At 41.7% G+C, this 16999-nt stretch overlaps 1 protein-coding gene across 5 annotated transcripts in view; it reads right to left on the bottom strand.

Moving 5' to 3' along the window:
- SECISBP2 (SECIS binding protein 2) overlaps positions 1–16999 on the bottom strand; it is a 29514-nt gene that overhangs the window by 10036 nt on the left and 2479 nt on the right. For 2 of the 5 annotated variants that reach the window (XM_081151637.1, XM_081151641.1), the window contains exons 3-10: positions 12870–13119; positions 12189–12312; positions 10902–11131; positions 8753–8834; positions 7086–7294; positions 4390–4512; positions 3049–3144; positions 1746–1878 (exon numbers count right to left, since the gene is read on the bottom strand). In XM_081151637.1, coding sequence (XP_081007763.1) covers positions 1746–1878; positions 3049–3144; positions 4390–4512; positions 7086–7294; positions 8753–8834; positions 10902–11131; positions 12189–12312; positions 12870–13119 — 1247 coding nt within the window. The remainder of the gene's footprint in view (positions 1–1745; positions 1879–3048; positions 3145–4389; positions 4513–7085; positions 7295–8752; positions 8835–10901; positions 11132–12188; positions 12313–12869; positions 13120–16999) is intronic. The other 3 variants (XM_081151639.1, XM_081151640.1, XM_081151638.1) reach the window with 2 other exon arrangements.

Here is a 16999-nt window from a genome sequence, read left to right as displayed (position 1 = left end):
ATTAACAAACAGCCTCAGGAGGAGGAAACATACTTAAAACACTATAGGGCAAGTGTTCGTATCTCTTTCTCTGGCATGCTGCCCGTTTTAACAGTCATGGCTCCATGAAAAGATGCTTCAGAGGAGAGAGTGATGTTTCCAGAATGGAGCCAAAAGTTATGAGCCATGTCCCATGGACAGGCAGGTAATTCATTTCTATCAGAGTCTGCTTTGGAGCCTGTGCAGGGCACTTATGTATCATGAGATTTTCAGGTACAGTCACTGTTTCTTAAAATCATATTTAAGTAACTTTTTAAACTGTTATGGTAAAATACATGTAACATAAAATCTACTACTTTAACTGTTTTTAAGTGTAGAATTCAGTGGCATCAATTATGTTCAGTCTTGTGCAACCATCACCACTATCCATTTCCATAACTTTTTATGCCCCAAACTGACAAATCTGCTCCCCTTAAACATAACTCCCCATTCCCCCTCCCCCAACCCCTGGTAACCTCTACTCTAGTTTCTGTGGATTTGCCTATTCTAGAAATTTCATGTAGTGGAATCATACAGTATTTTTCCTTTTGTGACTGGCTTACTTCACTTAGCATAATGCCTTCAAGTTTATCCACGCTGTAGTATATGTCAGAATGTCCTTCCCATTGTGTGTATAGACCACACTGTTTACCCATTCATCTGTCGATAGACTTTTGGGGTGTTTCCATCTTTTGGCTATTACAAATACTGCTGCTATGAATACTGGTGTATTCATACAAGTGTCTGAGTCTCTGTTTCTAATTATTCTGGATAAATATAGAGGAGTTGAACTGCTCAGTCACATGGCAACTCTGTATTTACCATTCTGAAGACCCACCAGGCTGTTTTCAAAAGTAGCTGCATCATTTTACATTTCCACCAGCAGTGTACAGGGGTCCAATCTCTCCACATCCTCAGCAGCCCTGGTTATTTTCGTGGTTTTGCTTATAGCTCCCAGAGCAGGCATGAAGAACTACCTCACTGAGGGTCTCTGACTTGTATTTCTCCAGTGACTACTAATGATAAGCATCTTTTCATGCCCCAATGGCCATCTGTGATCTTCCTGTGGAGAAATGCCTTCTCAGGTGTTGCTGCCCATTGTATGAGTTTGTTATTGAGGTATATATAGTTCTTATATAGTGGAGATTAAACCCTTATCAGGCATGATTTTCAAATATTTTCTCCCATTCCGTAAGCAGTCTTTTCACTTTCTTCATAATGTCCTTTGGTACACAAATGTTTTTAATTTTAATAAAATCCAATTCACTTATTTTTAATGCTTTTGCTGCCTATCCTTTTGGTGTACTATCTAAAAATTCATTGTCTAATTCAAGATCATGAAAATTTACCTCTGTTTTCTTCTAAGAGAGTGTTGTAGTTTTAGCTTTCACAATTAGGTGACTGATCCATTTTGAGTTCATTTTTGTTTATGTAAGGGGCCAACTTTATTCTTTAGCATATAGAAATCCAGTTGTCCCAGAACCAATTTTTAAGAGACTGTTCTCTGTTCTTTTAATGAACTCAGCATCCCTGTCAAAAATCCACTGGCCATACATCTGTGAGTTTATTTCTGGACTATCATTTCTATTTCATTGGTCTATGTCTACCCTTATTCCAGTAACATACTGTTTTGATTATAAATAACTTTTGATTATAAAAGAAAACAGTCACAAAACAGTCTATCTGAAAAACACTTTCAATCATTTGAGATTAAAAGACTCTCTTACCTGAAAACACCACTGGTCTGGAGGACTGCTTTGCATTCTGGGAGCGCTGCTGCTTCTCCAGTGCTGTCAGCATCCCCCCCAAATCCAGCTGTACTGGAATTTGACTCTTCTTTCCACTGCTTTTAAAATTATTCTAAAAAGTTCAAAAATCAGAAGTTTATTTACAATAATATATCTTACTGTGCTTTTCACCTTATGACCAAAAAAAAATCATATCATTAAAGATAAAATGAAATAGATTTAGAGACTATAAAAATCTTAAATAAAGAGAAATACTCAAGCAGTCCCACATTATCTGCCAATATGACCACTATGGTTATTTGTTCCTCCCTTTTCTCTCAGAACACTGGGCTTATGGTAAGCCACCTACAATTCCGTCTACATCTCCACTGTGAGGAACAGTGCACATCTACAAACAAGAAACCAACACTTGTATAAAGTCTTGGGCAGAAAGGTCTATTGTACGTGAGGCTAACTGGTCAGGATCAGGGCCTCCTTAGCCCGGATCATTCTCCAATCGCTAAGTGAGTGAATCAACTGCCATGAAACAAATTTACCCAAGTCCAACCACACTCAGCAGGTAGGTACTACATTTAGACACAAAGTCTGATGTACTCTAAACAAATGTTGCTTCTGACACAGCTGTGACCTGGGTTTGAGATGGTGTAAGAGGTTTACAGGCAGCTGCTGCACATGCTTCAGCTCCTTCCCTCCTGCTCGCCTGCCCACTGTTCCTTCCCTGCCACCAGAGCCCCACTGGCCGGGGCTCGCATCAAGACGCAAGCACCGGCGGGCTGCAGAGGCTGTCCTCCAGGGCGGAACTTCCAAATTCTAACCTGGTGATGCAAAATCACTCACACGGGGTTTAGAGCCTTACCTTCCACACATGCGAAAATAATTACCCCACTCTGAAAGGCAAAATGACAATGAACATGCCCAAAGTGCACACGTTCCCCGCTTAGGTTATGAATTGTAAGCTTACTCTTGAATGCACGGCAGGGCTGCAGGACAAGAGAATCACCTCTTCCGCCTGTGCTGACTTCTCAGAGTGAAACTGGGGTAGCTCCTGTTTTCCTGCCGTCAGACATTACCGCCTCACAAAGGAATTCCCTGGTCCTGAATGATTACCAACAGGCTTACTACGAAAGTGACGGTGTTTTAGCTGAAAAGCAATTCTGCTTCAACATATAGACGCGCTCCTCCAACAAAGAGATCAAACCAAAACCACCTGTCTTCACACACACGTCAGTTGAGCAAGAAAAGTTAAAGCCTAAAGCGACTGTGGTTTCAATCCGAAATTTACCTGTGGCTGCTCCTTAGATCGAAATGTTGGTGACTCTACACTGTCTCTGTCTCTTCTTTCAGATGCGACCGCCAGATTGGGAAACTCTTCGACATCCTAAGTAAACCACACACCCTTTAGGGCCTCACAAATCACAAGACTCAAATGTGCGCAAGTGAAAGCTCTTCCTTGCTTATATGCCATATGATAAGCTCCCACAGAACTGCTCAGAGGTGATACAAAAGAGCCCAAAAACTATATCGTAAGGGCTTCAGCTTAATTTCACTCTTAGAACCAATTTAAAGACCACAGTTCTAATCTCCTGCTCCACAAAGCAAGAGTGGGGGCCCCAAGGAGTCCACAGAACTGCCCTAAGGACCACGGCATGAGAGTGTTCGAGCAGCCATCCTCTGACTACATTGTGCATTAGGGAAACCATCAATCCAGACTCTGGGTAGGTAAGTGTCCTATTGTGTGTGCTGATCCCAGGCTAAAAACTAGAGAGGGGCAACAGATCTCTAGACAATGTTTAAATCATTTAAAATGTCTTGTGTGCTTCTGTCAACATTTTAGGTGCCTTGGAGAAGTTATACGATAAATAGGGGCAGAAATATGAATTATTTATTGGCCAAACCATAATGCTATGCGATGGTCATAGGTCTTCAAACGCAACCTCACTATTCTCAAGGGAATGTTCCAAGAGCCTTGGGAACCCCCAGTTTTGTGGGAAAACCTCGGCTTGACCCAGAGCTGACCACCTGGGCAATGCCGCTGACCCTTCTGCAGGCGCCAGGAGACATGCTGAAGAATCTAGAACTGCAGACCCATGAGAAACGTAGTAAGAGCCCAGGATGGCTCCCTGAAGGACAGGGACGCTCCTGGAGTACCACAGGTCAATAATTTAAAGAGTGCTTTTGCAAGTCCCCGACATCGTGACCAGGGCCCATGATGGCTCTCTGGTATTCTAAATTTCTCTCTCTAGTGAATCACATGATAAGATTTCTGGATAGAAAAGGAGGCCCTGGAAAAGCCAGCATGCCAAAGCCAAGGAAAAAGCAGGTAGAGAAGCTCCTGAAGGGTAAGTCTAGTACTATGGTGTATAAACTATTAAATTCCAATACAAGTAGTTCTGTCTCTAGACAGTCACACACTTGCTCCCACGTTTACCGAGTGCCTGCCACGAGGCTGGCGCTGGCCGGACGCCAATGAGAAGACATGGAGAAAATGGACAATAGTTATTTTCTTTAGTACTAGGACAGCTGTTAAAGAACATGGTGGAGATTCTCACTTAGAAAACCAGTATGAACCCACATCCCTATGCAGACAGACCCATGGATCACACAAGGGGAAACAAATAGGTACTTCGATCCTCGGTGGCTCTGGAGCTGTCTGGACTTCATATTTAGATTTAAACTTTTCTTTCTTTTTCTTAGTTTTTCTTGAGGCTTCATTTTGCTCAGAATCACCACTTTGTGATGCTTTGGACTAGAACAAAAAAAAACCATGGGTTTTTAGGAGATTCAATAGAATGTTTAACTCCATGTATTAGAGCAAAATTAAGTTATTAAGTGATATAACCAGGCTCAGCGGTGTGGCTCAGTAGTTGAGCATTGAGCCATGAACCAGGAGGCTACCGGCTCTATTCCCAGTCAGGGCACAGGGCTGGGCTGTGGGCTCAACCCCAGGCAGGGGATCTGATCAATGATTCTCACCACTGATGTTTCTCTCTCCCCCTCCCTCTTCCTTCTTCTCTGAAATCAATAAAAACATATTTTAAAAAAGGTTGTATGACCACATGGCAACTTTATTCATGGTTCACCCCCTCATCTTCAGTTTCTAAAGAGCCAGCATTCAGGAGAATAATCCTGAAGGGGAAAAAACCTGTGAAAGCCTGTGTTCAGTATTTTGAAACTGGCAGATTTAGACATAACCCAGTTTCCAGCCTGAGGAGGCCACGTTAATAATTCTACTAATTCCGACCTAAAGTCTCTCATAAGCCCAAGTATGCCATTTCTATTACCAGGGCCCATCACAACCACCTGTATAGCATTCAAATCAGACACCCTGAATCTGACTTCACCATGCCCACCCATCACTCAGGCGGGCCTTTCCCCAACCAGGTCCAACACACTGCGGCCTCAGGGCCCCCGCACTTACACTCAGCTGGATGAGGCCAGGACTGCACCCTCATTTCACCTCCAGAGCCCTACCATTTCTGTCTGGCCTCTCCCTCTTTACCTGCCTCTGGTGCTAAGCACTTGCTACCTGAAGGCTTCTGCATGTGTCTGCACAGCACTATCTCTCTGCATCAGAATGGGGCTCTAAGAGGGCAAAGCTTTTAGGGCCCTGCTTCATCCTCAATGGGAGCTTACCCTTCACAGCTAAAAGCCTCAGTGGCCATTAAAAAGCATGTTTATCTACTGACCTGGAGGGCTGTTCGTGATATTTTGTTAAGTGGAAAAGGCAACTTTTAATATATATAGAATGACCACATTTTTGTTAACAACAACAAAAAAGTTAAAAAACAAGGCAAACCTATTTGTTTGTGTTTTAAGGAACCTGAGGTGGGACGTGCATGACAGGTTGCTAATGCAGGCTCCCCAATGTGGGGAAGCACCAAAGGGGTGTAGGAAAGATGACCTTCCACAATTAGATCCTTGCAGCATTACATTTGTTATTTTGGTAATAAAAATTTACAACCCCGAAACTTTTAAAGGGAAAAGCCATTAAGATCGCTTTCATCTCTGCTGTGTACAATGCAAAGCAATCTAGGTTCTAAGATTATAGGGGATCTTCATTTTATCACCTTTTAAAAATGATTCATAGAAAATAAAAAATCTGCCATGGCCGGTTTGGCTCAGTGGTGAGTGTGTCGGCCCACGGACTGAAGGGTCCTGGGTCTGATTCCGGCCAAGGGCACGCACCTCGGTTGCAGGATGGATTCCCGGCCCTGGTCACGCACCTCGGTTGCAGGATGGATTCCCGGCCCTGGTCACGCTGTGTGCAGGAGGCAACCAATCAATGTGTCTCTTTCACATCAATGTTTCTCTCCCTCCCCCCCACCCCCCACTCTCTCTGAAAACCAATGGAAAAAATATCCTCAGGTGAGGATTAAAAAAAAGAAAAAGAAAAAATCTGCTAATTCTTAATGTTAACAACCTGTTAGGAAAACCACTTCGGACAGCAACTTGTCGGCTGTGGCCAGTGCCCAGAGGACAGCGGGGTCTCAGAGCCAGTGGTCTGTGAGTATGACGGGGTCTCACCCGCACCTGTGTTCTCAAATGGGTGCGCGAAGCTGTGCAGAACAGCACACAGGTCTGTCTCGCTCTGCCTGTCGCCTGCACACATTTCCTGTCAACCAGCACCAACACACAGCGCCTGCTTGTGCAGGACACTGGTGACACTGGATGTCAAAAAGCAGCCTCACACTCCAAAAACTGGAAACCATGCACTCAAGAAATACAACCAATTTCAACCTACAAGACTATTTCAGCATACTGAAAATCAAGAACAAAAGCTAGACCAATGAAAAGGGCTCTTCAAGATACAAATCTACGTATCAATAAAAATGACAGCTTACAATGATTTGAACTGAAAGGGAAAATGGATCTGAAATGCTATCTTACAGTATGTAAGCTGCAATCAACCAAGAGTCAGTAACATACACCAAATGAATGCAAAAATGTGGAACTGAATGATTGTGCTCTTAGTACCCTAGCAAGTAAAAGTAATTTAACTTACATTCAATAAACAGAAGACTGGGAGATAGAATGCAGCATCAGAGTATACATTTCTGCCAGCATCTCTCCTCTAAAGAATTCAAAATGGTCCACACACGTTAAGACCACTGGTCTGAAACGTGCATCCTCACCTCGTGTACCAAGCTACCACTTGTATTCCTTGACTGAGGTCCTGTTCTTTTTTTCAAGGTTGAAGCACAACCAACTCAGATGACTGACCACAGTACAGAATGAAACACTTTCAGTAAGGATTTGAGAAAAAAATAAACGACATTCCAGTGGTATAGGAGACCCACGTTATCCGAATGTGACGCATACCTTTTTAGTTGAGCAGACGATGGGTTTCTCTCGATGGTAGGGAGGACCCGAAAATAAAGCTTGAGAAGATGATATGCTACTATTTTTAGGATCTGCTGATGAAACAACCGTCTTTAGGTTTATCACGGAAGTAACATTTCTAGGGGCTGGTGGCGGTTCTGTAGGTAATGTCTGACGGACAACATAACCCATTGGCGTCCAGGATAACTCTGCTCAGAGAGAACCACAGTTGGAGACAGTATCAACAGGAAACACAAAATCCTTAGAAATTCCAAACATGCATCATGTGAGATAATTACTCAGAGATAATTAAATTTAGGCTGTTGTTCAAAACATTCTCTTGGAAACTACAACATTCACCAAACATGTTTTCCTTGGAACATGCATGCTGAATTAACTTGTTAGGTTCACTGATCTTCCTAGAAACTGGTTTTCACTTGGGGTTGTTCAGTTAAAAAACAGCAATCCTCAATTATGTTCATGTGGCAAACACACAGAATTAATGAGCTAAAGATCAAATTTTTGCCCTACTAACCTTGATGTATATCTTTATCAGCAGAAGTCAAAGGTCACTAGACTTAAGCTATCACAATAACTGGAAATTTATTTCTTTTTAGAACACAGGCATAAGCACAGCCACACTACTCCTTAGATGCCCATGAAACTACATATAGACAAAACAAAAGGACAGCCATCAGGACATGGCAGGTCATGTCAGCAGCTTGTGGCTGCCCCAGACAGTAAGACAGACTATTTTTATCACCACAGAGCTACACATCCTTAGGGAAGCCTCTAACATGAAGACCTTTGTATCGAACATAAGAATGCACAAGAAAACATACCTGTGAATAAGTCAGGAATAATTTTGTAAAAATGTCTTCTGTTAGGACAAGCTACTTATAAAAATTTCAAAAGTATAGTCTATTGAACTCTCTCTGAATATATTACTTCTTGGCCAGGACAGGACAGAGTAGCAGTTCTCAAGGTGTGGCCTCAGGCTCCCAGAACCCTTGAACTCAAAACTGTTTTCCTGACACTAGGAATGTATTATTTACCCAAAGACTGCAAAGGTAGGACAGTGAAAAAGCCAAATGCAAAGGCAGACCCACTGAGCCAGCGTTGAAGAGTCGCAAAAATGTAAAACAAGGCTGCTCTCTTCACTGACCTAATTTTGGAAAATAGTTATTTTTCATAAAAATGCTATGTTGACATGTAATGGTACATTACTGCTACTTTCAAGTGAATTAATAAGTATTTCTGAAGTTACTCTGTTTAACTTCAAATATTGCAAATACTAGCAGTTGTCTAAATAAACAGAAGGTCTGTGGAGCTGTTTAAAAGCTATCAAGGGGTCCTGAGACCAAAATCTTTGAGGACCTCTGGTACAGGTAATACTTACAGAAGCTTGTCATTTTGGAGACGATCGACTTTCTCACTGAACTGAGTAAATATTTCATTTAGAATTCTTTGCTGTCTTACACCCCTTACACATACACGTGGGCTCTTGTCTACTTCAATCTCCCAAAAACAATTTCAGTTTATCAACAACCCTTCAGATGCCTCAAAGAAGGCTTTAAGACAAAAACATTTAAGTTGTACCAGACTAAAAATGAACTTAAAAAATAGACAACTGATTTTTGAAAATATTATCTGGTAGCCACTCTTACCTCTTGTACATGAAGAGGGACTGGTAGCAGCATTATCAGTTACAGAGTCAGTCAGCTTATTTTTTTCCACCACTGTTTCACCCTAAAAAGCAAACCAGTTATTTTCTCACTATTTCAAATTGAAAGTAATCATTTAATTTTTAAATATAGCTTCCCTTGACATTCTTAAAATCTTCAAAATATATGCTAATTAAAAATTCCAAATACCTAAGTATGTAACCTGAAAAGTTACTTCCTTCTGTCAAATCTCTCTCCCTAGAAGTCACCCACAGCTTACCTGGCATCCCTCTATTCCTCTGCGTAGGAGAGAAACACCTATGCATCATTTTTATACAGACCCTAACAATGGGATCACAACACACGTTTCATGCAACCTTTGAAAAATTGACCTATCACAGACTTTCACATCAGTGCAGACGTGCTGATACCATTCTTAACCTCAGTGCCCCACAGAAATGCTAGAGCATCGCTCACCAAGCCTACACACCTTCCAAAGTCCCTCAAAACGTCCAGAGATGACAAACATAAGCTTTGTAACATGTGCCCACTTTTATAAAAACAGAAAGCTGCCGCACACATGGAACATGAAGCCCCAAAGACACTGTGGGGCGGGTGAGAACACTAAGAGACATCTCAAAGTGACTGACCAAACAGAAGGTAAAAGGAAGCTGACAAATTCAAATGCGAATTGTTTGAAAATAAATTCTGAAGCTGATATATTTCATAACCTTACCCATTTTGCCATTTCATTATACATGAATCAAGTAATAAAAAATAGAATTATTAAAACACAGCCTGTTCTTTTAGTAAATGTAACTTTTTATACTCACCACGGCCAATGGAAGGCTAGAAGTGGCTCATCTATTCAAAAATGGTTAGGTCAATTATGTACATCAACATCAAAGATCCAGTGCAACAGTTTGTTTTCAAAGAGTATTTAAAGACATGGAAAAAATGCCAAAGAAGTTTTGAAAACTTCTAACACAAGTCCGTGTGTATGTACGACCCCTGATATGTACGATTTCCACAGTGTACCATTAACAAAAGAGTAAGTGCGAAACATGGTTTCTCTTGGCTACACTTCAGACACTACATTTCCTTTTTCTCTTCATATTTCTTTGCTGTTTAAAGATAATACCAGGATAATCAGGAAAAAAAGTTTTTTTAAAGGGAAAATGAAAAAACAACTGCACACACAATTCACGAGTGTAATAGTAAGGGAACAAGTACGTAACTCTCTTCACAGCATGATGCACCTCACTTCAGGTCCACACGCACAGCACTCGCCTCTAACTCACATCTGTTCTACTTCTGTATGGCGCTCATGGGCTTGGAATTATCCACTGCCAGCCGTGACCAAAGCATGGAGCCCCTTGACTGCTCAGCTATTCCACATACTCCACTGGGGCCCAGAAAGGTCACGCACAAGCCAAATGAGACTGACCCTCCTCTATACCAATCCGCCTCGTCGTGTGACAGGAAATGCCATGGGAATGGCATATCTTCTGCACACAAGCCAGGGCTTTAGTGTTCAAGCACCCAAGACAAGGACAGGAAGCGAAGTCCTCTCTCTACTCAGGAGGTGAGCAATCAATTGGGTGAGCAGTTTTCTCGCAGCTTTGTCTTTGTCCTGGCCATCACACTGGGAAGTGCTCCACCCTTTCTTTATCAGAAATTGGTCAGAAGTGATTTTAGGGACTAGTAACCCAATAACGGTTTTTCCTGGAAGTCTCTAAAACTTTGAGAGCAAATGGTGAAACTTTGAGAGCAAATTTAAAATTACTAAGTGGCAAACTGCACACTCTTCACTGCAGCTACTCTCACTGAATCATTCGCTGTATCAAGAGAGGTGCAGATAAAAAGCCTAGAAAATCAGAAACCACCCTATGCAGTTTTAAGTACTACTATTTGGGTAAATAAAATCTGCTTGTCTGTGCTGAAAAAGTGCTGTTAGCACACAATACAAGAAGTGAGATGTCTAGCCAGCCGAATTCATGCTAGAATCTTCTGGACCTTTCACCCATCAGATGAAAATTAATATATTGGGTGATTCTTTGAAAACAGCAGTAGCTGTTTTCATAGCCTCACTGTAAACAGTTCACACAATAAGAGAGAAAGAGGGAAACAAGGGAGAGGAGCCTGCACTCACCTCTGCTGACTGTGGAGCAGGCTTTCCCACTCCTCTCCCGAGGGAAGTGTCCGTGGAGGCAGAGTGTGAAGGCCCCCACTTGGGCTGTTTTGGTGTCTCTAATATCTCACTGTTCTCTGCACCCTGAAGTTTAGGAAAATCCAACCTGGTAAATTCAAACCCAGGTTTGGAGGGAGGTCCGCATTTTTCACTGATTCTGGGTTTCTTGTCTGTTCGTTTATGATAACCATCTGTATGCACAGAATTAAAAGCAGGGGGGAAAATTTAGATGTTTCATGATCTGTACTCAAGCTTGAGTTGCAGAACAGAAAATGTATTGCTACTGATGCAACAACATTATTATCCAAACAGCCTAACTTTTGCTAATGTTAATCGTCTGTGTAACAGTGTAAACACATATGACCAGAGGTAGCAATTGCTCTGGTTAACCACAAAGCAAAATAACCAAAACACACTGCAAATTTTAAGAGTAACGCTAATGTTGAAATAGTTACCTTGACCTGATTGTTTATCTGGGCGTTTTGATTATTCTTAATACACATTTTAGAGTTCTGCAAATTTAAAGAGACATTAACAAATTTCCTTTAAGTAATAAATGGTCCCTATTTTACTTTGCTAGAACAAACTGGAGAGAAGCAAGTAGAACTGAATTTATAACCTCTCTCCTATCTTTCTCCTTCAGATGCAAATGAATGACATGAAGGTTGCAATGCCACAACGTCCCTGTATTTAATTATAAGGCCAGAGTTAAATCACTAACTTTCTGCTACAGCCCAGAATGGTAGCTTTCAACACCAGAGCGGAAATGACCTCTGGCGTGAATAAAATCAGTATCCTCTGAGTAACTACACTGCCCCGGGTTTGGTATTAAGACAGAACTGAAGTCATAGACAAACTGTCCCACCTATTAACAAGTGTCACAACACAAGACCAGAGAAGCTGTGTCAGAAATGAGCATGGCCAAACATAGTACAAGAGGTGTGGTTGTGATCTGCTTTTATTTAAGGACGTGTTTTGAGGTGTGTGGTCAATACCTTTTTGTTATGTGATCTTAGACAAGATCGTGTATAAAATAAGGTAATAACACATTAAGGACACATCAGAACCCACAAGCAACAATCTCCATCCCAGGAGGAAAGGCCTCCAGGATCCCACAGGAAGCCCAATGGCCTCATCTTTTCACAATAAGCACACAGAAACAGCTGTTCAAAGAACAGCAATAGCAATGCTTCTGGGGTGGGTGGAGTAGGTTGACACAAGACGAAACACAGAGTTCGTTATTTTTACCTGATTTCAAATTAGTGTCAGCACGATAGGACATATAATGTGAGCCTTTCACTGGTTTTATATCAGATGATATAGTTCCATCAGCTTTCTTATTGGCAAACTTTTGCTCATCATATGTTTTTTTCTGCAGGAAAGAGTAAAAAGTAACATGAATTAGGAAAACTACGGTTGACCCTTGAACGACCACCTCTCGAGGAGCAGATAATCTGTGTATAACTTCTGACCCACCAAAACTTAACTAACAGTCTACTGCTGACCAGAAGCCTTACCGATAACGTAAATAATGAACACATATTTTGTATGTTATATGTATTATATACTATATTTTTATAATAAAGTGCACTGGAGAGGAAAAAATGTTAAGAAAATAACAGGGTTTGTCTGCATGTTTTTTCAAATTGTTTCAAATGTCCTAAAAATTTTCTAATATATTTACTGAAAAAAATCCACATAAGTGGACCCAGTGATGCATCTCAATCTCACATTGTCCAAGGGCCACCTGTACCACTATAAAACAGGTTTAAAATGGCAAATATGTAAATACAACTCAATCATTTTAAAAAAGGTTAAGCCAAATAAATTCTTAAAAAAGATAAGCAATGCGTAAGTTAATGCAAGAATTGACCAATTCTTTACATTTTAAATGGTAGAGTGACCAACAAAACCACAGCACTTACTGACCTTAAACGGAGCTTTTGTGTCTTGTGGGGGAGGGCACCCATGCTCATACCGAGGCTTCGCCGTCTGAGACCCGCGGTAACGACTGGGTTGGCTGTAATCATACTGGGAGCCAGGCACTGGGCAAACACTGTGTGTGGACTCCAGAGGGTAAGGAGGATGGGTGTATGGATGAAGAGCCATCTCGGAAGACAAATACTGATGTGGAAATGTTGAGGCTCCAAAGGCCAGATCTTCAGGATAGAGTTTCTGCCTAAATAAAAAGGGTAAATTTTAGTTACAGATTTCATACAAGGAGCTTAATATTTTGTCATAAAAAATTTTTAATTTTTATTACTTTTGAGGCCATTCATTCTACACTGAAATAACCATAATTAAAAGTCAAATAAAACCTCTGAGCCTTTCTTTCTTAACCTGCAAAGACAGATGCTGACCTAATTTTATTTTTTCACTACTGAGCTGGAACATCCTTGACAGGAGAGCCTGAGGATGCCTCAGGAGCTTTCCCCTCTCAAGATGTCAAATATTTGGGAAAGTGTCTCAGCGACCCTGGCCAAAGGGCCATCCAGACCATCCTCTCTACAGAGGCCCCCATGGCCCAAATCTAACCTCCATCCCGAAGACCTGCACAGCCTGCCTCCTGAGGCCTCTGGGTACCGGAGACATCCTGCTGCAGCGCTTTCCTGCTCCAAGCCCACCACCTGGGCTCCATTGACTTGCAGGGCCAGAGCTGCTAAAGGGACACTGTGTGCGTGGTGGCCCAGGAATTACACACCCTGCTGACCATATGGATGCCATATGTGAACAGTGCCATTGCTCTAACTTGCTTGAGCTGCTAGGGGAAACCAAAATACAATGTAACACTGATTTTTTTTTTTTTTTTTTTAGCAAATCTGGTATACGGCCAGAGGACTCAACCATTTTGAAATGAAAGCTGATACACTGACAAAATGTTAAAGAGCTGAGTTAAAGCACAAATCACAACCTTTTTATTCCCAAAAATAAGCACTAGATGTTTCTGTGAATTTCCACAACTGAAAATTTTCTTGTAGCAAATCAATGAAATCCCAGTGTGCTGGTCCATTGAAAGGCAGGAAAATCCAAAGCTAATAATGGGGCATTCTATATGAACTTCCAACTGTGCGACCGTCAGGAGATACAGGCCAAGGTACCAGCACCCCTATTAGAAGTCCTATCTCTACTCTGCTGCCAGTAAGAGCCTGCACGGAAGCAGAAAGGGAGTCCCTGTCTACAGGCCGCACCTAGAGGACACCCGTGAGAACATTCATTGCTCTGGTTTCCATGCAGTACTTAATCAGACTGCCTCTGGTATCACTGCCTATTAATTCATGACATAAGTTTAGATCTTGTAAAGTCTTTTACTTACTGGCACTCTATTCTAGTAATGAAGCATTCCTAATTAAAAACCAAACCAAAACTGACCTTTTTCTGCTCCACAGACCACCTGGCTAGTGCTGCTCTTTGAAGAGAAGAGGGAGACTAAAGCTGCTAACCCTAGATGTGACTCCCCATTTTATTTTGTTTGATGTTCAGAAAATCTAATGGGGGTCAAATGAAAGTGAGAGGAATCGTCACAAGATGGGCCAAGAAGATGGGTTGATAAAAAAAAGAAAGAAAGACTATCCCAAGCCCAAAAACTAGATAAATGAACAGACCAAGGAAATTTAGGTAAACAGGAAAAGGAGGGTAGATCCAGTGGTGGGTTAATTTATTTATTTATGAAACAGAGGAAGAAAGAGAGAAACATCTATTTGTTGTCCCATTTCTTTATGCATTCACTGGTTAATTCTTATAGGTGCCATGACCAGGGATTGAACCCGCAACTATGGCGATATCAGGACAATGCTCTAACCAATTGATCCACTTGGCCAGGGTGGGTTTTGAAGGCTGTTGTCATCCAGGAAATTTTCACCTGTGAGTCAGATGACCTTGGTTTGGATCCGGGCTCTATTGCAACCTAGTTGTCCACTTTGGACATGTCATCACTGGTCCTTCCTCTGGAAAGCTGGTATTTTTTCTTTCCATCCAAAGTAAATACAATTATAGGTAGAGAACACCACAAAATACAAAATCTCACAGAGACGACTCACAGTGTCTGCTGGTTCTTCAAATGGCTTTCTGTAAAATTCTAGTTTTCACAAACCACCAGATGACCCTGCACCACAGCAACACTGCCTCTCTCATGCCCACCATCTCTTCCTGCACTCCCCTGGATTCAGCAGCTCAGCTCCACGACGTTTTGTGCAATACCTGCTGATCCTCAGCTCCACTTCTCCTTGCCTCACCCCTACCAACAATGCTGAGTCTCCGGGGCTTCCTTCCTCCCACGCTGTCACCTCTTCTGCAAGACATGGCTAGGTCTGGCCCTTCTATCACATCACTAGAAAAACTCCTCTGGCCTGGACTTGCAAGCTCTGCCCTCTTCTTGTTCTTACCCACCTCCCAAAAGCTCCTCTAGGCTATCTAGCCTGTCAGAGTCACTGAGTCCAAAACCTCTCAGCACTCTGCTCAGGACTTCACATACATCCCTGCGATCTAGTATCTTCATCACCCCCAGTCCTCTAATTCCAACTTAAGCATCATTTCCACTTAATAGTTCACTTTTCCCCCACCTGGCACATATAAATCTAAAATTTAACATCTGGTCTCCAAATCAGCCCTGCTTCCAACTCATGTTCTCATGAATGATACGATTCTTCCTATGTATTCACCTGGAAACTGCTGTACACCTTTCCTACCAACACCCACATGGACAGCCACAGAACTTTCTTCTTATACCAGGTCTCCATGTATTTTCTTCTGTTTCCAGTACCTGGAACCCAGTCAAAGCCTTCAAGCTCCTCTCCCTTACAGTCAAACCAGAATCCAAGAGTGAATCCAGAAGCTCCCTTTTCGCACCCAGTAAACCTAAACTTTCAGCTGTACTACGTAGGCTTTTATTTACTTATTTATTAATATGTTTTTATTGATTATTTTTTAGAGAAAGAGGAAACGAGAGCGAGAGAGAAAACATCAACAGGATGCCTCCTGCAAACACCCAAACAAGGAATCGAGCCTGTAACCTGGGCATGTGCCCTGACCAGGAATTGAACCGACAACCTTTTGGTGCATGGGATCATGGTCAACCAACTGAGTCACACAGGCAGGGCACTATGTAGGCTTTTAATTGCCTAATGGCTCCCCCTTAACAACAGGAACTTACTCCTCTACTGTCTTCCCAATATATCTTTTACCTGGGCCCTTCAGTCAGGCCAGCACCTGCAAGGGATCCTGACACTCCTCTACTCACCAAACTGATCTGAGCCACACTGTCAGCACTGCTAGTTCTTAAAGCTGAGAGGCTTTAACTTAAAAGCATCCATTTGTGCATTGTGCATTTCACAGTATATTGTAAGATGCTGAAAATGCTCAATAAACTCTTGCCAACAGCAACAGCAGCTTTGGGGAATACAACTGAACTCAGGTTAAAAGAACTGAACGCTAATTTTGATTCTAGTGTTACCTACACGAATAACTTTGGACAAGCAATTCTAGCCTGTAAAAATGTGTAAAAATAACACTATATGTACTCCCTGTCAACCTCATGGACCTGACAAATACGAAAAAAACACACAACACAACATATACAACAATACCCAAACAAAATGCAACAGAGAACTTATTGTGTCTGCATAGCCTCTATTTGTTTATTACACCAGTAAATCATTAGTACTTTCCAAATGGGCAGTTTTATACACCAGAATACTTCTACTGATATTTGTCTTATCTATAATATAAATTTGTATTAGGTTGGTACATTTTCTTTCATCTCTATCCATTCAAGTCTATAAAAAAATTGAAAAAGAGGATACAGTTCGTGACACAGTCATTCCCCCTCAGCATCTAGCATTTTTCATACAGTAGCCTTTCAATAATCACCCTCAACTGAATACATGAAGTCCCTTTGAGTGCACTGTTCGAGACATGGGAGGCAGACAAATTCTGTAAAAGATTACTCCCCTCCTTTAAGGGGACATACAGAATTCGGTTGTAACAGTGGAACTAATAGGAAAGAGGAAGTATGTTTGTTACGAAAAGGCTACTCCTTTTTTTCATGGCAGCAAGAGATCTCC

Source organism: Miniopterus schreibersii (assembly GCF_964146895.1).
Source record: "Miniopterus schreibersii genome assembly, chromosome: 11".
Taxonomy (NCBI): domain Eukaryota; kingdom Metazoa; phylum Chordata; class Mammalia; order Chiroptera; family Miniopteridae; genus Miniopterus; species Miniopterus schreibersii.
The sequence above is the reverse complement of the archived record's forward strand: the minus strand, read 5'-3'. Positions and strand labels throughout refer to the sequence as shown.